A 24,761-nucleotide genomic window follows, 5' to 3' on the forward strand; every position below is an offset into this window, starting at 1 on the left:
ACTCCCTCTCCTGAGATCCATTACCTTCCTGACTTTCCCAATCCACTTTCATATTAAAATCCCCCGTAATTATCTTGACATTTTCCTTCTGACACGCTTTTTCTATTTCCAGCTGTAACTTGTAGTCCACATCCCAGATGCTGTTTGGAGACCTGTATAGAACTGCTATCAGTGTCTTTTTACCCTTGCCATTTCTTAACTCGACCCATAAGGATCCTACCTCTTCTGTTCCTATGTCCCTTCTTTCCAGTGATTTGATATCATTGCTTACCATCAGGGCCACGCCACCCCTTTTGCCTACCTTTCTATCTTTCCTATACACTGTGTATCTTTGGACATTAGGCTCCTAACATTGGTTCAGATATTCTAGGATAATACTCATGAAGGAAGCCAACTATGGTGCATAGTTCCCTAAAGGTGGAATCTCATGTGGATAGGGTGGTGAAGAAAGCTCTTGGTATGCTGGCCTTCATTAATCAGAGCATTGAGTATAGGACTTGGGATGTAATGTTGAAATTGTATAAGGCATTGGTAAGGCCAAATTTGGAGTATTGTGTACAGTTCTGGTCACCGAATTATAGGAAAGATGTCAATAAAATTGAGAGAGTACAGCGGAGGTTTACTAAAATGTTGCCTGGGTTTCATCTCCTAAGTTACAGAGAAAGGTTGAACAAGTTAGATCTTTATTCTTTGGAGCGTAGAAGGTTGAGAGGGGACTTGATAGAGGTGTTTAAGATTATGAGGGAGATTGATAGAGTTGACGTGGATAGGCTTTTTCCATTGAGAGTGGGGGAGATTCAAACAAGAGGACATGAGTTGAGAGTTAAAGGGCAAAAGTTTAGGGGTAACATGAGGGGGAACTTCTTTACTCAGAGAGTGGTGGCTGTGTGGAACGAGCTTCCAGCAGAAGTGGTTGAGGCAGGTTCGATGTTGACATTTAAAGTTAAGTTGGATAGATATATGGACAGGAAGGGAATGGAGGGTTATGGACTGAGTGCAGGTTGGTGGGGCTAGGTGAGAGTAGGAGTTCGGCACGGACTAGAAGGGCCAAGATGGCTTGTTTCTGTGCTGTAATTTTTATATGGTTATATGAAGAATACTCAGCTTTGTGGAATAAATTATGACTTCTCAAATGTAGTCATGGCATCAAAATTTGCCATCACAATTTGACACATATCGCAATCTTCCCGTTGTTATGTACAGCTGATTTTAATGTATGCAGTTCCTGAGGTCCAACTTTCCAGCCACCAATACTGGAGAAGTTAGCATAGGAAAGAGAAGCCAATGATCAGCAGCGGTTAAGAAATTTTGATCCTGAAGATTTGTATCGTGTTTTGTTTTCTTCAATTTGGAATTTTAATTCAGTTTTAATCTTCCAAGGTGATTGGCAAAAGAAACAGGGTCTGTACTGGATTCAGTGCATTGAACCAGACTCTGCATTCAATTCATTGCACCAATGCCAGACCTTGCATCAGGCATGGGACACACCAGTTTCATTGTAATAACATGGAGTCTGCACTGGATTCCTTGCACCACCCTCTGATGCACTATCTTCAGTTAATGCTTAGTGCATGGGCGTTGAGCACTCAGTGTGTAAATTTGCGAATGATATGAAACCATGTGCTCAGTTAGGACTGTGGGGGGGGGAGTTGTTTATCTATGTCAAACAGATTTTGATGTTTTTGTTGACTGCGTCTATATTGTGGAAATTATATTTTATTTTGAATAAGAATAATTGGACAGGAGGAAAACTATGGCTAAGATTAAAAGCTTGCAAGAATCAGAACTATAGTTTTCTGAGAATAGAAAAGAATTGTGTAATTTGGTGAAGAAGTAAGACGTAGGGCTGAAACAGAAGATATTGTGAGAGCAATCATCAAAATCATCATCATGGTAAAAGTGGATAATTTGTCTTCTTTCTTGTTTTTAAGGCTGTATCATCTCAATGCTTACTGCTTTTCATATTATCCGTCTTCCTCTTGCTGTGTTGCAAAATACAGTAAAAGTAAGAGGGAAGAAATCAAAATAAATATAACCTTCTAGGAATAGAAACTACAGAAATAATTACAGTGTTCCTTCAAAATTTTGCCAAGTCACCAAGAATAACATTTCCAATGACTACGACAGTGCATCACCTCTAACATCATGGCCTGCACCTTTTATTGGTTTGTTGAGTGTTAGAGATCTATCTGTTTCTCTGCATTGCAGACACACTCAGACAAATCAAGGCTACAAGGAAAGCATTAATTGGTGAGCTAGGAATGTGATATCTTCTCACATTAAATGACTTTCTCGATCGTCGTTACTCCCAGTTCCTGTGACTTTGAGATCACCAGTCCTAGGTCTCGTCCTCCTGACCCACACAGTAACCTGGCAGCTTCCTGCTGCAAACTTCCTAATGCCACTCCCTACCCTCCATCTATCAATGATTCACTCTGACAAGGGCCCTCACACCACACTGAGCCCCAGTGAATGAAATAAAACTGTTATTGTTTCGTATGGCAGGTGTTCTCTTAGTGGATCACCCAGGCTGAGAGCATTCACTTCATCAACTTTGCCCCTGACTTCCACTCTGAAATTCTCTTGGTCCATCTCTAGCACCTTCCCCCTTTTCTCGATCTCTCTGTCTCCATCACTGGAGACAAACTGTCTACTGATCTACTTTTACCAACCCACTAATTCCCACAGCTCTCTTGACTCTTACACTGTTTCCTGTAAAAATGAAGTATTGCACCTGCCCATTCTCCGACTCCCTCATCTCCATTCAGGGCCCCAAACAGTCCTTCCAAGTGAGAGAACACTCCTTATGCAATGCTGTTGGGGTTGTCTACTGTACCCAGTTTTCCTGATGCGGCCTCCTCCACATTGATGAGACCCAGCTTAAACTCGGGGACCGCCATGCTGAGCACCTTAGCTCCATCCACAAAAAGCAGAATTTCTTGGCAGCTAACCATTTCAACCCCTATCCCTGCTTCCATACCGACATGTCAGTCCATGTCCTCCCCTTCTGCCACTCGCAGGTTGGAGAAGCAACACCTCACCTTGGTAATCTCAAACCTGATGGCCTGGACATCAACTTTGCCAGCTTCTGATCATTTTTCCCCTCCCTCTTCCCTCTTTTTCATTTCCCTACTCTGGCCTCTTCCCTCTTATCCTCACCTGTCTATCACCACCCCTGGCGCCCCTCCTCCTTCCCTTTCTCCCATGATGCACTCTCTCTTCTATCAGATTCTTTCTTCTCCTGCCCTTTGCCTTTTCCATGTATAACCTCCCAGCTTCTTACTTCATCCCCCTCCACCTCCCACTTGTCTTCACCTATTACTTTCTAGCTTGTCCTCCTCCCTCTCCCCCCACCTTCCTACTATGGCTTTGTCTCCCTTCCTTTCCAGTCCTGATAAAGGATCTCAGTTTAAAATGTCGACTGTATATTAATTTCCATCAATGCTTCCTGGCCCGCTGAGTTCCAACACTATTTTGTGTGTGTTGCTCCATGCTCTGTGCACAAACAGAGAATCCGGAGTTTATTCTGATAATAAATATAATAATTTAATACTATAATTTATTATAGTAATAATATAATATAATGTTTAATATAATCATATTAAAATAAACAAGGGAAGAGGATTGTGTGTGAAGGTTGGTCTGTTGCTGGGGCTGCTTTGAAGTAGGATCTGTAAAGAGATTCTGTTCCATGGAGACTTAAACAGTATAATCATAAAACTCTTTCCATCTTTCCTGCTGCACAGTTTTGTTTTGTCCATGACCTGGTTCAACACATTGACATCGTGTGGAGGCTTGCGTGCTTCAAGGGCTCTATCAGGCAATGGCAACTCAAGACCACCCATGTCGGGATGGCTGTGGACGGGATGCCAGCCGAAGTCTGATCCAACCCCGGCTCCCGAACCGCCAGACTCGCGTCTGGCCCTCCCTGGCCACAGTCCACCATGTGCCCTCTCACCAGGATCTGAGACGGCATTGATGGCCCATCAATGTGGCCACAAGCCGGAGGAGAGGCTTGACAAAAAACAGTCAGGAGTGTGAAGGTGCAGGTGCAGGACCCCAAACAGTCCTTCCAGATGAGGGGAAACTTCACCTGAAAGTCTGCTGGGGCTATCTACTGTACCCAATGCTCCTGGTGCAGTCCCCTCTGCATTGGTGAGACCTGATGTAGATCGGGGGACTGGTTCATTGAGCACCTAAGCTCCATCTACAGAAAGAGGAATTCCCGTGTGGCCAGCCATTTCAATTTCTACCCCCATTCCCAATCCAACATGGCCTCTCCTTCTGCCACGATGAGACCACACTCAGGCTGGAGGAGCAACACCTCACATATTGTCTAGGTAGCCTCCATCCTGATGGCATGAACATCAACTTCTCCAACTTCCACTAACTTGTTTCCCCTTCCTCTTCTTGATTTCCCCACACTGGCCTCTTACCTCTTCTTCTTCACTGCCTATCATCTTCTCCTTTTGCCCCACCTCCTTCCCTTTCTCCCATGATCCATTCTCCTCTCCTATCAGATTCTTTCTTCTCCACACTTTTCCTTTTTCCACTTATCAACTCCCCCCCCCCCATCACCTGGCTTCACCTTGGCCTCCACCTTCTAGCTTGGCCTCCCCCCACTCCCCCACCTTCTTACTCTGTAATATTTAAGGAATGTTTGACTAATCTGGTATATATATATATATATATATATATATATATATATATATATAGGTTGATTTAGTATTTTTAATAGTTTAAACAATTCATTATGGGTTTTATATATATAAATATGGGAATTGCATGTCATCACGTTATCAGGTGATATACATGCACCTCAATTAAAGTAAACCTGAGGCTAGACTGACGTTTCAGACTCCTGTGTCTTCCTTTGAATTAGTTCAATGCTTTGAAGTTACAAAACATGACATTGGCAACAAGGTATCTTTAAAAAGGAAATGAAAGTGTTGGCCCAAAGCTTTGTCTGGTGGCCTGGGACAGATCAGCAGGTAGAGTAGCTTGCCATGCCAACGTGAGCAGTGCCTCTCCATCCCTGGGAATAGCCTGCTTTGCCCTGGCAGAGGATTCATGTGCATTTTGCTGGACCGCTCACGGGCACAAATCTCTCCGTAGTAGTGGATGCAGCTACAAAGTGGCCAGAAGTGTTCCCAATGGCCTCCACTAAAGCCTCTCACACTGTTGGTGTGTTGAAAAGCCTCTTCTCAAGGACTGGTGTTCCAGCACACATAGTCAGTGACAATGGACCACTGTTTGCTGCGGAACAGTGTCAGTCATTCCTGAGAGTGAATGGAATAAGACATATTACATCTGCACTGTACCATCCAGCTACAAATGGCTTTGTGGAAAGCTTTGTCCAGAGTCTAAAGAATGTATTGTGAGCAATGTCAACAGGACACATTACACTGGCACTGAATCAGAAGCTCACCAATTTCCTCCTTGCATATCGCAATACAGCACGCTCCCCAACCAACCACTCTCCAGATATGCTGTTTCTGGGTCAGCTCTTACACTTGTACTTGGATCTCCTCTAATCCAATCTAAGGAGTATGCAGGGCAAACAGCTGGGACAAACTGAGGGCTCCTCCGACAAGGAGGTTCAATCAAAGGTGGGTAATCGGAAAGATAAAGGGCAGAACAGGACCACCCTCCTGCACAGTGGAGATTGTGCCTGATGTGACCGCTCCACAGAGGATGCAATCCATATTGCTCTGACTCACTTAGAGGAACAGAACACTTATGTGAGGATGTTACTTGTGGTGGACTTCAGTTCTGCATTTAATACAGTCATCCCCCATAAACTGGTCAGCAAACTGAACACTCTTGGCCTTGGTTCCTCCCTGTGCTCATGGGTTATGGACTTCCTCACAGACCGACCACAGCAAGTCAGAATTGGTAAGCACACCTCCGCCACCCTCATCTTAAAAATAGGCACCCCGCAGGGCTGTGTGCTGAGCCCTATGCTCCACACGTCCTTCACACGTGACTGTACCCCCATCTACACCTCCAACTCCATAATTAAATTTGCAGATGATACCACAGTGGTTGGCCTGATCTCGGACGAGGATGAAACAGCCTACAGGCTTGAGGTGGATCATCTGACAGAGTGGTGTAAGGACAACTTAACACTTCTAAAACAAAAGAGGTGATCATTGACTTCAGGAGATCAAAGGACAGAGTACGCCCCCTCCATATACATGGAGAGGTAGTGGAAAGTGTGGAAAACCTAAAGTTCCTTGGAGTTATGTTGTCAAAACAGCTGACATGGACCACCAACAGCTCGCTGCTTGTAAAAAAAGCAGAACAAAGACTTTTCTTCCTCAGAAAGCTGAAACAGGCCAAACTCCCACAAAGGCTGTTGCTTAACTCCTACAGAAGCACAATTGAAACCATCCTGACCAACAGCACCACAGTGCAGTATGCCAGCTGCACAGCCGCTGAGCGACAAGACCTGCATCGCGTGGTGAAGGCAGTCCAGCGAATTGTCAGGATGGGGCTCCCAGGACTGGACACCATCTATTCCAGCAGACTCGGGAGGAAAGTAATCAGCATAACCAGAGACACCACACACCCCGGCCACGCCCTGTTTGACCCACTGCCGTCCAGCAAAAGGTTCAGGACACTAAAAGCCAGAACAAATAGACTGAGGAACAGCTTCTATCCCAGAGCTGTGGCCTCCATCACACCACTCCCACAGAACAATGACTGAAACTGTGAGCACGTATATGCCCACACAAGGACTCTAATACTTGCACTAACGGCACTTTGTGCATTACTGTGATATTCTGGTGCTGCTGCAGCTTATTTTCTGCTACTTATCTATTTAATACTGTTTTTCTATTACTGTCTTGTTTTTATCTACTGCCTTATTTAATTGCCTGAGAGGAAGCCAAACATAGTTTCATTGTACCTATGTATAATGACAATAAAGATGATTCAATTCAATGTCATCTGGAGACGGCACATCGATCATTGATCAGTTGAGAAGAGCAGAGAGAATTGCTGAAAAAGGAAGGTGGATACCGCTATATAGGCAGAACCACTATAGTGGTGTCAGAGTCAACTCCTACAACTACAGCAGAGGAGGCCCCAGAACCTGAGATTGTCTGACCAGCCAAGCAGAGCGTGCCCCACCCCTGCCCCTTGTCAGGAAAGACATTATCCCACAAGAGGTAGAAATTCTCCACTGTGATTAAACCGTTGGACCAGAATGGAACAATTTAAATTAGCTATGTAGTATGTAGTCTGAATATAGTAGCATAATATATACAGACTATATCCTATAATCTATGATATAGCATACATGTATATAGTTGAAATGTCAACTGTTTAATTATTTCCGTAGCTGCTGCCTGATCTGCTGAGTTATGCCAGAATTTTATGTGTGTTACTCTGGATTTCCAGCATCTGCAAGATCTCTTGTTCACAAAGTTTGGAGAAAACATTGCTGATGACTTTTAACAGTGTACCTACAGATCATCCCTGCTAAACAGTAAGTTTCTTTTTTATAGATGTCCATAAGTCAATTTTGTTCATTAGTTGGAAAATACATAAAATTCACTTGATTTGGTAACCATATCTCCACAGTCTTGTAATGAATGACATGGAAAGCACAGGAGAGTGGTAAGAAAGACCAGATAGTAAAAGTGGAGAGGACAAGAAAACATTGTGCTGTTCATAGGTACCAAAGTACTGTATGTTGGACTTTTTAATTTAATGATGTTATGGAAGCTCAGTCATTTTTAAAGGGACTCTTAAATCATGTGCTCATAACCTGGGACAGTCTGTATTGATATAATACCCCTTTGTATTGTCCGCTTTAACCTGGATGCAAGGAGTGAAGTTCTAGTTTGTAGGTAAGTGATGACATCACTCCAGGATCCAAGAAGTTAATCAGATTGAAAATCTGCTTTTCACCCCACAGATGCATCTCACTGAGCGTATCCATCATTTTCTGGTTTTATTTTCTTTGTTTTAGATTTCTAGCTAAAACAAAGATTTTTTGATCTTCATTAACCAGGTCCACCTGGGCCTTGGTTTCATTAAATCTGGAACACTGATATGAACATTGAAACAATGAAATTCTCCATTAATATTCCCTACATGACTCCCTTGTCCATTCGTCCCTCCCCATTGATCTCCCTCCTAGCACTCATTCATGCAAGCGGAACAAGTGTTACCTCTCCTCCCTCACTGCCATTCAGGACCCCAAACTGCCTTTCCAGGTGAGGTAACACTTCACCTGTGAGTCTGTTGGGATCACTTACTGTATCCGGTGCTGCCGGTGCAGCCTCCTGTATATCGGTGAGATCCAATGTAGATTAAGAGACCGCTTCACCAAGCACCTACACTCTGTCTGCCAGAAAAAGTGGGATCTCCTGGCAGCCATCCATTTCAATTCTACTTCCTATTTCGCAGATGCATGTCAGTCCATGGCCTCCTCTACTGACGAGCAACACCTTATGTTCTATCTGGATAGCCTCCAACCTGATGGCATGAATATCGATTTTTCGAACTTTTGGTAATTCCTCACCCCTCCTTTCCTTCGCCATTCCCCATTCCCATTTCCTTCATTCACCTTATCTGCTTACCTGCCCATCACCTCTCTCTGGTGCTTCTCCAGCTTCCCTTTCTTCCATGGCCTTCTGTCCTCTCCTATCAGATTCCTCTTTCTCCAGCCCTTTACCTCTCTCACCAACTGACCCCAGCTCTTTACTTCTTCCCTCCCCCCCCTCAAAACCTAGTTTCACCTATCACCTACTTCTTCCTCACCTTCCTACTCTAACTTCCGATCTCTTTTTTCCAATTTTGATGAAGGGGCTGCTTTGGATTTCCAGCATCTGTAGATTTTCTTGTGTTTAAAATTAGCACTTACCCTTTTACCACTATTTTGAATTGCTTCATGCTTTTCTTCCCTTCAAGTTCTACCTGATGGTGGGACTTTGCAATATTCCCCCACACAGCTTTTAATAAATTGCTGAAGAGATATGTTTCTATTGTAGGGGTATATATTTTGCATCAGAATTATACAAAGCATATCAGTTGATTTTTTTTGTTCTCGTTTGACTTTCTTTTAAATTGAGTCACAAGCAAGCTAAATAATCAGAATTTATTTACTATTAATGTTACAATGTTTGGCTTAAAAATGTAGACGTAAATTCTTTAACAATGATTTGTATTTGGTGTCAATATAGATTAGATATACAAAAAGACAGATTGTACGACTTGAAGATTGCAAAGAAAACCTTGAGATTGTCAAGGTGATAAATACGTCACCATTTCTACAGCAGGACTCCAGGCTTTCAAAGTATTACATACAATTCAGAAAGTATTAAAGTATCTAATAACATACAAGTACTTAAACATACATGTACAAATGGTGTGGAAAATGGTGCAGTTTTCAGTTTAAGATGAATAACAGAGGTATTAAATGCATAAATAAACATCAACAAACATGGTTTCTCTTAAGATCATGAGATCCCTTTTGAAAAATTATTGGTCACCAATATCTTTAATAAATCTGGTTGACATATAAACATCTCATTAGTTTAATACATTTGGATCAGACAGACAACACGAGAAATTGTTGCATAATAATATAATAACTGAACTAGTAAAAATCTCAGAGACACAAGAGACTGCAGATACTGGAGTTAGAAGTTCTGCAGAACATTTTGGGCCTAAATTACTCTGAATGGATATAGCGTAAAAAAAACTTGTGCAAAGTTGAGTGAATGGTGATTATATTTGCATAATTATCATATAAATAAAGGATGATATTAAATGCTGCAGATGCTTAATAACATTTTCTGACAGACAATCAGAAATATTGTAGTAACTAACAAGCAGGGAAAGCATCTGGCAATGTTGATTTTATGCTGCAAGGATGAACTTGGTTTAAAAAAAAATGGCAGTACTTTGGTCAGAGCCAGTTGGTTGACATTTTTTGCAAATGAGTGACAAGTTGTAACATAGCAACCAGATCTATAACATTTCTTTGATGAGTTTAGGGCTACACTTTGGGATAATTCTATGCTGGGACATTTGGATTACGTGGAGACTCAGGCCCATTTCATAAAATGAAACCGAAAAGCATCCATGTTACTGTCACCCAAAGCTGCATGTAGCAGATGCTTCCCAAACTTCCAATACCTTGATCAAACAGTAAGTATGGAATACACTCAAAATGCCAACAGATGATACAGTGCTTGTGTGCTACTGTATCATGTCATGCAAATAAATAGGGCATCTAACCAATTATATATTCTTACTATGTAGTGTAAAATAGTTTTATTTGTTTCACACATTCCTTCCTTTCACTTTGCCCCTAGTGGTGGGATTTCTCAGCATTCTCCCACCTAGCCTCTATGAGATCACTACAGGGATAGAATTGTCCAGGCATTCGTGGTAAAAGTTAATTTGTTGGTCAAACATATATAGAGGATGAGGTAGAAATTCACCCTTGATTGGTCACACTTACTGAGAACCAGAGTATTGATTACCATGCATTTGGTTCTACTGAAAAAAATAGAACCAGGTTTGTAAAGGAAATAAGGTAAGATGCCAACTGTACCATAACTGATGCTGACACAGTGTCTGTGCCAAAATGACACAGGCAAATTTACAGTTTTCTTTTCTCTCTAATTAACTACCTTTAAAATGTTTGCTACTGTGTTCCTTGCTGTCTTGGGTGAAAGATCAAGATACAAAACTATAACCACTGCACAGCCTGTTCAAGTAAGACATTTCAACAAGGCATTTCAAGGCCTAGGGTGGCAATCAGGGAAACTTGAAAGGTCACAGTGGCATGTTACTAAGTGTCATTAGTACTCACCTTGGATTTAAAGAGACCAAATATCAGTAGGTGAGCATTACCTGTGGCCAATTACCTCATATTGCTGTCATGCAAGCAATCAAAACCATATTCCGCACCTGCTTATCCTGGATAATATAGGACCTGCAATTACTCACCTGGTTACAAGTGAAAGAAAAAATTATGTGAATATTGGAATATTGCCAGTCAAACACGCAAACTATCTATGGCGCAGGGCCAAATCATTTGGGGTAATCAATCCATACAAAATGCTGGAGGAACTCAGCAGGCCAGGCAGCATCTATGAGAAATCTCTTTTCCATAAACCCTGCCCAGCCTGCTGAGTTCCTTCAGCATTTTGTGAGTGTTATTTGGATTTCCAGCATCGGCAGATTTTCTCTTGTTTGCATTTGGGTAATCAACATTCTTTCCAGGATAAATGATAATGGGAATACTGTATGTGTCTTGGAGAAAATACATGAAAACAAACTGAAAATTATTTTAATTGCAAGGAAGTTGCATGTTAGTCTGCTTGTTAATGGATGACATTCCTGAAAGGTACATAAATTATTCATTTGTTCAGACCATGCACGAGGCTGCTCCAGATCGCATCACAATTAGATTATCATTCATTATTCAATCTCCATTAAAGGCAATATCCCTCCAGCAAGATTATACAACATTTTAATCCACAAGGGACAGCATTCTCTTAGCAGAGATGCCAATATAGAGACACAAGAGACTGTGGATGGTGGAATCTGAGCCAAAAAAAAATCAGTCTTCTGGAGGAACAGTGGATTGAGCAGTATCTGTGAGAGGAAAGGACTGTCGTCGTTTCACATTAAACCCTGCATTAGGAGGTCATTTCCCAAAATCTCTGCTCCCCACCACAAACTATATTCCCTAGTCCACCAGCTCCCTCCACCTTATAGTCACTTGACTGCGGATGGGCCATGTTGATTGGACCCTTGCACCAAATTTCATTTTGAGCTTCACTTTCAACCATAAACCTAGGCCATCAGTTTTGATCTCCATAACATCAGCTGACTCTGCCCTCTTCATTTCATCTGCTGCTGAAATCCTCACCCACACCCCAATATTGCCTGGCGGACTTTATAGTGATGCCTGAGGCCATCAAAAATCCAATTCCTCTTGCCCTGTTTTATGCTCTTCCTTCATCCTTTTGGTTCTCACTCTGCACTAGCTCTGATAAGCAATCCCTACATCTTCAAAAGCTCGATCCTTTTTAAAACCCCTCTGTTACCTTGGCTCTTCTTATCTCCCCCAGCCCTTTAATTCTCTCATCTGTTCTTACGCTATGGAAACACTTGTAAATCCTGATTTTGATTGCTGCATTCTTCAGCTGTCAATTCAACTGCCAAAGTCTAAAATTGTGGAATTTCCCACCTAATCCTCTGAGCTTCCTAAAGACAAGACTTCGTTTCCACCTCTGATTATCCCTGTATGGCTCAGTGTCACTTACGGTTGAAGCTTTGTTGAAATCTCCCAGGTTTAGTGATGCTAAGTATCATTTCAATACAAAAGAAAACTTCATCCTAATCAAAGCATTTGACAAAAAGGCTGCATGTGTTTTAAATTATTTATTTACTCCATTCTTCTTTGTAATCCTGACTTTTCCAAATGATTCTATAAATAAACTATTTTTCTTTGGAGGAGATATTTGAGACATGTCAAATATAAGAGAGATCATTGCCTATTAGGAAAATGGAGGTTTAAGTAGATTTTATTTTATCCTCAAACTTACGGATTTCTAGTGATGTGATAGGATAAAAATCTAAAAATGAAATTTTTAACTTGCAGTAATGGTAGATGTCCACTCTAAAAGTTGGCACTTGTGTGAGTTAACAGCCCAGTGACATGAAAACACAGGTGTAAGAAATCTCATCCTGTCTGGATTTTGTTGTAGTTCTTACGTTTAGAAAAGATGGTTGACAGCACTTGCGGGATACTTCTTTAAAATTAGATTGTTGATTTAAATGTTTATGAAATGCAGATATTCCTTTCACGTTCTAAAGTTATATAAAAATTTGAATGCTGCATTTCAAGGCACGTGGTAGAACCAAAATACCAGAAGATCTTGAAACTCCTAATCACAGACCACCGGATGAGATGGTTCTGTGTCAAGGAGCTTTCACTGAAAATTGTCATGATTTTGCAATTTTTCACAATAAAATGTGTGTATGTTCAAACGTTATATTTATAAATGAAGCATGATTGCACCTTACAAACACCTGAAAAAAAATGGAGAAAGCTGTGTGAAGTCATGTGCAAATTGAATAATAGGTTGATCGACATATATTCTGCAGGTTAATACTGTTTGATACTCAGTAGTAAGTGTGGACTGATAAATGCAAGAGATAGAGTTGTTGCCTTTGTAAAAGTAACACGTACTGAATCTAAAAGAGAGTCCAAGGCAATCCCTAAATTAATTACAGTAGGTGTTGTTTGTTACATATATGTGAGCATTAGATGTGAAGCACTGTCCATCTTAATTTATGATCCAAACAGCTATTATGAAAAATCGTAATAAAATTGAATAAATAATTTAGCAAGTTCTGATGCAGAATAAAACTTAATGTGTAAAAATTGGGAATGAAAGTAGGGACACATTTTAAAGTGGTTAGATTTTTAAAAGGTGTAAAACAGCAATAGCTTGGAGGAGGAATCCACAGCATTTGAAAATGCTGTGATAAACAGGATTAGCAAGCAAAACAAATATTAGTACAAAATCAAAATGCTGTTGAATGTAACTTTTCAAATGCAAACCAAATGATTAGCAGTTTAGGCTGTCTATTAAATGGAAATTGAAAATATTGTTCAAATGCTTGGAGCTATGCTAGAAATTGTTATGTACTAAAAATTGTGCAAGGCAACTGGTGTTTTAGGAAAATCCTTTCCTCCATATCTCCCATCATGATGGGGAGACCAGGGTTTCTTCTCATTCCAGAGTTGAGATAATGGAAAAATATATGGGAGGATGGTGGTGGCGTATAGTTAGTGTGTAGGATCGCAGGGAATAGTGAAGTTGGATCATTGGAACTGGATTTGGGTGAGCACATGAATGGTGGTTGGAAATTACGGGCACTTTAGGTGAAATACCAAAATTTCCTGTGGATATTGGAAGTGTGGAATGAAGGACAATCAGTGATAAGCACACATAGCAAGAAGAAAATTGAAAACCTGAGATTTCATGAGCCCATTAGAGTTCGGGTCTTTCAACCAAAGCCAAAGCAGGGCTTGTCCTTCTAGCTAACACCATTTCTGGTACTTGAAATCCATGCCCATCACATCCAGCAAAGTTAAACAAATGAATTCACATTGCATCCTGCCTGAGATCACAAGCATTTCCAGAGGCCTTGCTGCCTGTATATACAATGGACTTGTGTTAATCTTTTGGATCACAGAACTGGCAAATCACATTTATACATTTTAAAATGTATAAAGACACAATTATATATAAACAAATTGTCTGATGCATAGGGTTTTGTTTTCCCTACAATTTTATATTTCAACAGCAGATGGCACCAAAGTCTGCCATACACTCAGAAACAATGGGCTCCTGGGACCTTGCTGTTTCAATTGATCACATGAAGGAAGCCAAGAGTTAGCACGTGAATTCCTTGTGTGAAACTGTTAAGGCACCAGGAGGCCAGAGAGCTAAGTGAGGCAATGAACATGCAGTTTGAATGTTGGCCTTTTAAATAGTGTGGTTCATGCAAATGAAATTAAAGAAAGCTCGCTTTCTGTGAATAGCTAAGACTTGTTCATTCTGAAGTGAGTGAGATAAAAATGTCTCAATGCGGACAAGTCTAATCTATTGTTATACTGCTGATGTTCTTTACCAGTTGAGGGAGCATAAAAATCCTGCAGAAAGAAAATGAGGAAGTGAATTTCCTTCCCAGTAGTGAGTAACATATCACTCATTTACAATGATGCAGGCAACCATATTTGTGTGTCGACATTAACAGCAGAGCAGAGTTTTGTTGGAGGTCTGTAAAATAATTTACTTCTACAGAGCCAGTTAAACTTTCAATCCCTCACAAGAAAACAATGGAGCAGATTAGGTCAGTTTCCTCTATGAGTAATATTAATGTGTATAAACAGACCATGCAAAACCATGGCAGTGATCTTTCAGTTTTTTTTATATTCAAATTGCTGTTGGCACACTCAAATGTACATATGGATATCAGATCACTAAAAACAAGGAAAAAGCTGTTTATTATTAAAGAACAATAAAAATAACCCCTGCAGCTCCACCTGCAGATGAACAAGTGGAACCACTGAGCAACACACACAAAATGCTGGTGAACGCAGCAGGCCAGGCAGCGTCTATAGGAAGAGGTACTGTCGACGTTTTGGGCAGAGACCCTTCGTCAGGACTAACTGAAAGAAAAGATAGTACGAGATTTGAAAGTGGGAGAGGGAGATCTGAAATGATAGGAGAAGACAGGAGGGGGAGGGATGGAGCTAAGAGCTGGACAGTGGATTGGCAAAAGGGACATGACGCTGGAGAAGGGGGAGGATCATGGGACGGGAGGCCTAGAGAAAGAAAGGGGGAGGGGAGCCCAGAGGAAAATGGAGAGCGGGTAAGGAGTGAGTGTGAGAGGGACAGAGAGAGAAGGGGGGGAGAGAGAGAGGAGAATAAATAAATAAGCAGGATCTCCCAGTGGCCACACATTTGAATTCTACATCCCATTCCCATTCTGATATGTCTATCCATGGCCTCCTCTACTGTCAGATGAAGCCACACTCAGGTTGGAGGAACAACACCTTATATTCCATCTGGGTAGCCTCCAACCTGATGGCATGAACATCGACTTCTCTAACTTCCGCTAATGCCCCTCCTCCCCCTCTTAGCCCATCCCATATTTATTTATTTATTATCCCCCTCCCTTTTTTTCTCTGTCTCTCCCTCTCACAATCACTCCTTGCCTGCTCTCCATCTTCCTCTGGGCTCCCCTCCCCCTTTCTTTCTCCCTAGGCCTCCTGTCCCATGATCCCACCCACCCCCCCTTCTCCAGCTCTGTATCCCTTTTGCCAATCAACTTTCCAGCTTTTAGCTTCATCCCTCCCCCTCCTGTCTTCTCCTATCACTTCAGACCTCCCCCCCCTTTTCAAAGTTCATTCTTAATTGTTGTTGGGTTCAAAGGTTGGCTATGTTTTAGAACTGTTGTGACATCTATTGTCTTTGAAGGTGTGTGAAATTGGACTGTGTGATAACTTGCCTATCCCTACCCACATGGTTAAATTAAACTATTCCAAATTAATTGCATATAATGTATCTACATATGATGCCTTGAAAATGCAATGTTATGATTCAAGTATAACTGAATATGTATAAAGGATTATTGGAAAATTCCTTAATATTCTGCTGACAATCATGGCTGATGTTGGCAAGCCTAACATAGCTTCTGTTAGCAATCCAGACACAATCTCTTGAACCAGCAATGTTGACTTAAACTCTTTACCGGTCCAGACTTAATACAATAGCTTCCACATTCAAATTCATGAAATTTCAGCTCTGATGTTTATTACATTTAGTATGGAGATACTTGATGTAACCATAATATATTAGAAGTTTCTCTCATGGGCAAATGGTTTCCTGTTAATGCTAATATAACCCAGGTTAATTAAACCCAAATATGTAATGTTAGAAAGCCCAACCTGTGCAGGAATGAAGATGAGGTTTACCAAACTTTAAAAAAAAGATAATTTGGGGGAAAAAAGCTATGCAAGTACGAGGTGTGGTTGACTCAGGCACAGACAAGCAAGAAAAATGCAGCAAACTATTAGAAACTAAAGATATAAACTGTAAAAAGTGGAATTAGTAGTGTATATCTCTATCCTATTTACTCGAAAACCTCAGGGCGAAACCCCTGGAGGAGAGACGATAGTGATAAAAGATCTATTGAAGCTACAGCTATTACGGCTGGTGGATATTTATTTTTTTTCTGAATTTCTACTGTTTAGCACACTGCTGCGTGGAGTACAACAGCTTCTAAGCTAAAGAGAGATCAGAGAAGTGGCTAATGTTATGAAGCTGCACTAGATAAGGATTGCAGAGTTCCTTATTTTAAGGAGATAAGTGCAGACGCTTTATCACGAACATAGTTGTTTTTCGCTTTGAATTTATGTACTTGAGTTTCAACTGTAGTGGAATTTGAAAGCGTACTTCTAAACATTTAATTCAGCTTTCTGGGTTACTGGTTTGGTAACATGGCTCAATGCACTTGTAAAATTCAGCGTTTTTATAGATAAGATGCTGAACTTACTGAAATGAGAACTAATTCCACTGACAAGCTAATCACTTCCACTTCAACTAAAACTAAATGTTCTTTATTCATATCTTAAAGCTGTCAATGCAAAGAAATGTGTTTTTCTAATCTCCTGCACAGAATCAGAGTTTTTTTTGGACAAAGGTATAGCCCATATTATGTGATGAAATATTTCCCTTAAAATACCCAGTAAATGTGACCAAACTATAATACAGTACGGCCTGGATATAGCAAGGCCCTTGTTACACCACCTTGGGGCGTTCACTTGCTTACAGCCTAATGGGGAAGTACCCAAAGCTGCTCATCCTTATCAGCAGCTTTCGTTGCTTCTTTCTCCATCACAGTCATGCTGAACAGGTGTTTAAACTACACACAAAGCGGACTTACTGGAGTATATCCTGAAAGCCTGACCCTTTGTTACACGAGGTTTATGTGCATCTTTAATGGAACACCAAATCATACTGACAGCTTAACAAGCAACGTGGCATGAAAAACACCCAATTTTATGTGTATTTCCTTAAGTGAACATTCCAAAATCATATAGGTTTGTAATCATTGGTTGCCAGAAGTCTGTTTGAGAATAGAAGAGTTAGGAGCATGCAGCCAACTTTTCTGCCTGCTCCTCATAATGGGTGCCACAGCAGCATGGCGGTTAGCACAATGCTGTTCTAGCTCAGGGTGTCGGTGTTCATGTTTCAATTCCAGTGCCTTCTGTGAGGAGTTTGTATGTTCTCCCTGTGAACGCGTGGGTTTCCTCTGGGTGCTCCAGTGTCCTCCCACAGTCCAAAGACGTACTGGTTAGTAGGCTAATTGGTCCTGTGACCAGGTGAGGGTTAAATAGGCCAGGCGCTGGGCCAGAAGGGCTTGTTCTGTGTCGTATCTCTAAATAAATAAACAAAACTTGATCTTTCAAAATTTCTTCTTAACCAGAGGTGGCACAAGCCAGTATGGTACAATGGTAGGAAACTTGCAGGAAAAGCTGAATTTCTGATATTATCTCAGCCTTGGCCATATTTAATGATTTAGCCTCCTCAGCTTTCTGAGAAGAAATTCGTCCTCAACTGCCTCATAAATTGCTGAGCTCTTATTTTGAATAAACAACCCTTAATTTTAGACTTCCTCATTTGCCAAAACAGCCACTCAGCATCAGCATACTTCATGAGGTTTTAATTTTAATCGCATGTGTGCATTCCAAACTTTAATTGGTTCTCTGCATAATGTTTTAAAGCTAATGTTAATATGTCTGTCTCCGCAGCTAACTTTGTAGATAGCTACACTAGGTAGCAACTTGCACCAGAAAAGGGGATGTGTCAAAAGAGTGCTCCTGTGATAGAGCAGGAAGTACCATGTAATGTTATTTTGGAGGGTGTGGAAACCACAGAGCCGGAGGGTTTGCCAAGCTGTCACTATGACTTATTATTCCATCACAGTGCATTAAAATCCTACCTATCAAAAGTCAGGATACTTTCAAGTAAAGCTAGTCTGTATCAGCATCCATTTGCTTGCTGAGTAAGAGACAACCTACAGCAGCAAATTCCCCCGCTGGTACATTTTCAACACTTGTGATGAAACCAGAGCATCTGGGAGAAATCCACACTATCGAGAGGAGAAAGTACTTACGCTACGTTTGCAGCATTGGAAAGCAGCATCAAATCTGGTCATGGAGTTGTGAGACAGCCGGGACAGTTGCTGCTCATGCTATAAACTACTCACAGCTTTTGTTTTTGACCAGAGCTTGGGTCAGTACACCAGAAGTGAGAGCATTTACAAACAAAACAAAACGTTCTTGCAGATTGAGTTGATGCATCAACATGCTGTACATGGACTGATGAGAGTCAAGGCTGCATTTGCACTTTGCAAGTTGCACTGGGTTTGTAAATGAACAGTGACTGACCTGGACATAAATAGGCAAAGAAAATGTTCACACACTGCTGATTCTACTGCCATCACAAACATTGGTTATAACTTGCCTCATCTGAAGTTATGATATTAGAGCTGATATTTTAGGTTGAAAATTCTGTAGCAGAACTGGGAAAGAACACAAGTTAAAGGTGCTGAGAAGATGGGGAGGAGGGGTGAATAGGAGGAGGGCTAGGGTTGGGCCTCCAGAATCTCCCAACCCCCTACTCTTGCCCAAATTCCATAAATAGGACAGTCCAAGCAAACCCATTGTTATAGCCTAGTCCTACCCACCAAGATTCTTTCTTCTGTCCTAGTTTTCATCCTTTCTACTTGATCCATTTTCTTCCCACTCACGTCAGTGACATTTTACCTATCCCTCTGCCAATTTGAAGGTTTCCGATCTCTTAGCTATAAATGTCTTATCTTCACCATGGATGAACAATCCCTCAGTACCTCCATCCCACATCAGGATAATGTGAGTTCCTTGAGCTGAGGTCCAGCTCGTTTACTTCCACCGATGCACTCATTCACCTTTCTGGAATATTCCTTTCCTCCTACTCTCTCTAACCTAAAATTAACACTCCCCCCCCCCATTTCCTATTCTCATCAAAGGATATTAGCCTGAAACATGAACTTTATTTCTCTTTCTACACATGCCATTCAGACTACGGAGTATTTCTAGCACTTTGTTTTTTTTTATTTCAGAGTTCCAAGTTTATGATCTTCATCATCTTTCATAGGTTATGGCATGTTTTATAGATTTAACGCCCATGTTAAGTTTGCTTCAAAGAAGCTTTTCAATGTATGGTGTTGACATTGGTCACTGAAATATTGAGAGTTAACTGCAGAGTGTGACTACAAACGGCAAACTGAAAGGGAAATGCTATCTACTGATTAAAAACTTTAGTGTTTCCATTGCAAACCGGCATTTCCTTAGAATAAACATTATAACTGCTTACCTTTCTGGACACAACATCCTCAATAAACACCAACTGCAGTCTCTTATGCTCTGACATTTTTATTATTGAGATTCAGTGAGGAGTAGGCCCTTCTGGCGCTTCAATATACACTGCCCAGCAATCCCACAATTTAATGCTCGCCTAATCAGAGGACAATTTTACAATGACCAATGAACCTACCAACTGGTGAGGCTTTGGAATGTGGGAGGAAACTGGAGCACCCGGAGGAAACCCACACAGCCACGGGAAGAACGTACAGATTTCTTACAGGTCATGGTGAGAATTGAGCCCAGTTTGCCTGTATTGTAAAGCGTCATGCTAATCACTATGCTCCTGTGAAATTTCAGCATATCTCTTCTCCATACTTCATCTCAACAAGATCAAATAATCTAGTTATTTTATTTTTGTCTGAACTTTATAGTAAACCAATGCTCCCTTCTTTTTATTCACGTTTAGTCATAATCAAGCATTAGCCTCCAATCCTGCAAATCATACTGTAAACAGAAACACCCCTCACATAAATTGACACCAGTCTCTGATAAAGGTACACAAAACATTTCACATTGATCAATCTTTAGAAGATTCATTATACCTTTCAAAATTGTTGAAGTAAGTTTGCCTTAAAGTATAAGGATCTTGTTAAAATATTCAATAAAATACAATTACAACATGCAGCATGGACCATCTTACTGCTTCCATACAGTACTTTTAAATGAAGTATCATCTTCAGTTTGAACATCTTTTACTGGCTGTATTGTTTTGTCATTTTTCATGCAATTCTTTCGGTGTTCTTTCTCCCCACAGCGGTTGTCTCAAGGATGTAGCTAAAGGCCACTATTAGTTGAGCAGAAGTTGCACGAAAGCACAGCCATCTAACAAAGTACAGACGAGCACACATCCTCTGAGGAGCAGAAACTATTTCCTGAGAAAATTCTTTTCACTTCACATCATCAGTGTACCCACCTATAATGATGTTTAGCCTCTTTTCTTGGTATCTCTGTACTTGCTTACATCACGTGACCTGAAATACCACAGGGCTCAGACCAAACAGATTATCTGTGTGCTTGTCGAAGCACTGTAACAAAAGTTAAAGCATGAAGTACTGGCTTGGTTCATCATGACATGTCAAAAACCTCCAAGTCAGATTTATTAACTGCATTTAATTTAGTTTGTTCCATCAAGTAATATAGATTAGTGGAAGGCCAAAACATTAACTGCATAAAACAGATTTGCATATGTCTTCAGAACATGGCCCCTGCTAACACTCATCCTGTTATACCACTGAGGAGCACTTGTCATGAACAAATGAATCCATTACAAACAAAGCAACTCAATTCTTTACACACAGCTATGCAAATCTTCAGCAGTAACACGGTACTTTCTCACTTCATGTGCCCAGCTACTGAGGTATTCCAAGAACCTTGATTGTTGTAGGCCTGACAGAAGCCTGAAGTTTGAGGGACAAAGTATTAGAACAAGATCAGCTTTCGGTCCTGGTCCCTGAAGAATAGCTTTCGAGATGCACACTCTCCTTGTCTTCACTATCAGCGAGTGCTGCTGTACACATGTCACTGTAAAAATCTAAAAAAGGAAGATGTCGTTTAGTGCTTCATCGAAAGCGCATTTGTCGCCATTTACATTGCCTGTACTGCACAATGCAGCAGTGGGGCCGCAGCTTTTCCGACCAAACACAGGTAGGATGTGTCAAGAGAGGATGCAGTAGAGGTGTTCAAGAAAGTTGTAAGGGATCAAAAGTTAAAGAGATCTTATGAAAAAAGAACATGTTTTTCTATTCTTAATCAGCACACTATAAGCTATGGAGGAATTCAGCAGGCCAGGCAGCATTTATGGAGGAAAACAAAAAGTCAACGTTTTAGGTTGAGACCCTTCATCAGGACTGAAAAGGAGGAGGGCAGAAACCAGAGTGTTTGGGACTATCAAAGTCATGTTGCATGTAAATATGGGACTTAAAAAAAGTAAACCGTACGGCATGCATTGCAAATGTCTCCTTCGCACAGACTGAAGTAGTATTGCAATCTTGTTGTCTTGAGCAATGACAGTGAAGTTCTATTCTATTCTAAACTGAAATGAGATAGTAAAGCAAGGAAATGTGGTACACATTTCTTATAGTCCCTTTGGACCTCATATAATGAGGTACATTTTCATAAACGCGTAGTGTTGTTACACCCAATGATATTCTCACCTAACATCTGCAAGAAGAGATCCTTAGAACGGTAATTATTTTTCCCCCACCTGCAGCAGCAGCTAAAGCATCTCAACAGGAGTTCCAGTAGTAACTATCTGACCTAGGACAGACCTGTGATGAAACCTGGGACTAACTGGGTTGATTGGGAAAGTAACTAGGATGGCACTTTTACTTACTGTGCTACTGGAAGAAGGGAAAGTGCAAAGAATTAGATGTGTGCCCATCCTGTGAATTTCCAGGGTCATGTAAACAATGTTAATGTGTTCACTTCCTTCTGCCTGCAATGCTGTCTTGGCACAGCCAGAGAATGGCATAGCTCATTAATTAGGCAACCGTCAATTAAATAGGTCTCCTGGCTATTGGTCCTGCACAGGAACCATTGCAGGAGAGGAAAACAAGAATACACCAGCTTTCCTTTGATCCACATAGCAAGGGTGCATTAACAAGAATAAAACCCACATCTAATGACAACACGGAGATGGTTGGGCAAGCCCTTCATTAATCAAATTTGATGCTTATATAGTGGTAAATAACTTGGGCTGATTTCATGCACACAATTCATATGTTATCATCTCTATACTTTTTTGCAGAACCTTATCCTGTTTTTTTAGGGAGTTGTAGTTGTAGTCCCTGGGCCTTCTGCTCATTACATGAACTCTCCCCCTTAAGCGAGTTGTTTGCTTTTAATAAACTTTATGGATCAGTCATGGCCTTTGGTCTATCCCCAACCCATTGGCAGTGAAGTCAATAAATTGGGGGAAAACCTTGCAATATACAGTATTTCAGTTAGTTGCCACTGTTGGGTGGGGCGTGGCAATTGATATAACTCCAAAAGAATTGCCAAACCTTTTCCAGTGAAACCAGTCAAGCAGAAAATGAAGATACAGGAATTTGTTTGTCACCTCTTCTGTTGTTTATGGTAAAATTTCAGATGAAAGTTGCAACATAAGGGGTGGAGGGGTCAGGGGAGGGCTGTTGCTTCTGCTGCGACTGGTGTGATGGGGGGAGTGGTTCTGATGTTTCTAGTATTCATTCTATGGGGTTTCATCTTTCGTTGATGTCTGCAAAGAGTAAGAATTTCAGGTTGTATACTATATACATTCTCTGACATTAAATTGAACCATTTGAAATTTGAATTTGAAGATAATCTCAAGGAAGTTTTCAACCTAGATTTTTATCTAATTTAAATACCCAAGCCTTACCTGATACAAATAATCCAGTGGACAATATCAAAGTCAGCGCCATGGAACACAGTTACTCACCATAAAGTTAAACTAATCTATTAAATTGTTTTACCATTACGTTTGATTATTAAGTGAATTAGCTCCCTAAACATTATTAACTGTATTCTGAAGGCATGATCCCCCTAACAAATTAGATAAGAACTCTGGTTCTGACCTGAATTATTATCAGTCTGATCCGGGTTTAGTTCTGAGCCAACTGGTTGTAAAAGGCTGGAAGGAATCCATCTTGCTTTATAAGTTACCAGACTTCTTACTTGACTGAAACACACAAAACACAGAGATAATTCCTGCAACCTGTTTGGGAACATGCAGATCCTGACATTCTGTACTAGGTTTGAAACAAAGGAAGTAATTTTGGTTACTTGATTGTACCTGCTAGTTTACTTATTTTGCAGTAGAATTTTATTTTCAGTCACTGACCAGGCCTATCATTGTCACCCATTTTTGAAGGCACTCACTTTCGTGGTTCTCTTCTGAGCTCCAGAAAATGCATCTGAATGAGACTTCGCTAAGAGCCTCAGCCATGAGGCGCATTTGTCATTTATCTCACTCCAGGGAGAGCATTTGGAAGAGTTAGTGGTGTTCTTTTGCCTCCTCTACCCTTGTCCATTTTGGTGGTGAGGTAGAGAGTTTGAAGATGCTGTCAGTGCAGCCTGGGCACTGTAACAACAGTGTATTCTGTAGGAATGTTTAGGGTGATGGGTGGGGTGCTGGTCAAGCATGCTGCATTACCTGAATATGACACCGAACTTCCTGAAATGCTTTGGTAATGCACTCATCCTGGTATGTGGAGAGTATTCCATCGAATTCCTGATTGTGCCTTGAAAATGGATTTAGAGTACCTGGGGAAATTCACCCAGTACAAGATACCCAGCCTCTGGCCTGTGTTTGTAGGCACAGTATGAATGGCTCAGGACATTGATTGAAAGAGATGCTTAGTGATAATAATGCAAAGGGTGAATGGTTCAATTCTTTTTGGTTTCAGATGGCCAGGCCTTTGTGGAGGAGGAGATATAATTAGGGTCATTGCAGCATAAGTAATTTGTAGTTCCGGTGTTAAACCCTTGATTTATCTGGTGAGTCATGGAATTTCCCATAGCATTGCCCCAAACTCACAGGCCTGTGAGTGAGATTTAAAAAGGAGCACTCATGGGCTTTTGGCATTTTCTGATGGCCCATTAAATAGCAATGCATTAGCAAGGTCAAATATAAATAAGGCAGGACAAGCAGAGCGGCCTCTGTGTGAGCGGACCAGAGATACTTTGGTGAGAATAGACTTGGATGAGGTAAGTATCTGGTAAGTTCCTTCTTCATTCTTTGTCTGGCAGTACACAGTTAGGG

At 41.0% G+C, this 24,761-nt stretch overlaps 1 protein-coding gene across 4 annotated transcripts in view; it reads right to left on the minus strand.

Moving 5' to 3' along the window:
• Positions 1–19,689: 19,689 nt before the first annotated feature.
• The window catches only part of mcf2l2 (MCF.2 cell line derived transforming sequence-like 2), a 407,668-nt gene continuing 402,596 nt past the window's right edge, over positions 19,690–24,761 (minus strand). For all 4 annotated transcript variants that reach the window (XM_072255231.1, XM_072255233.1, XM_072255232.1 and 1 more), the window contains 2 exons: positions 23,575–23,678; positions 19,690–21,551 (listed from right to left, as the gene is read on the minus strand). In XM_072255231.1, the coding sequence (XP_072111332.1) occupies positions 21,451–21,551; positions 23,575–23,678 (205 nt within the window). In that variant the 3' untranslated portion in view covers positions 19,690–21,450. The remainder of the gene's footprint in view (positions 21,552–23,574; positions 23,679–24,761) is intronic.

The sequence above is a fragment of the Mobula birostris genome, chromosome 4, assembly GCF_030028105.1.
Source record: "Mobula birostris isolate sMobBir1 chromosome 4, sMobBir1.hap1, whole genome shotgun sequence".
In the NCBI taxonomy this organism is placed as follows: domain Eukaryota; kingdom Metazoa; phylum Chordata; class Chondrichthyes; order Myliobatiformes; family Myliobatidae; genus Mobula; species Mobula birostris.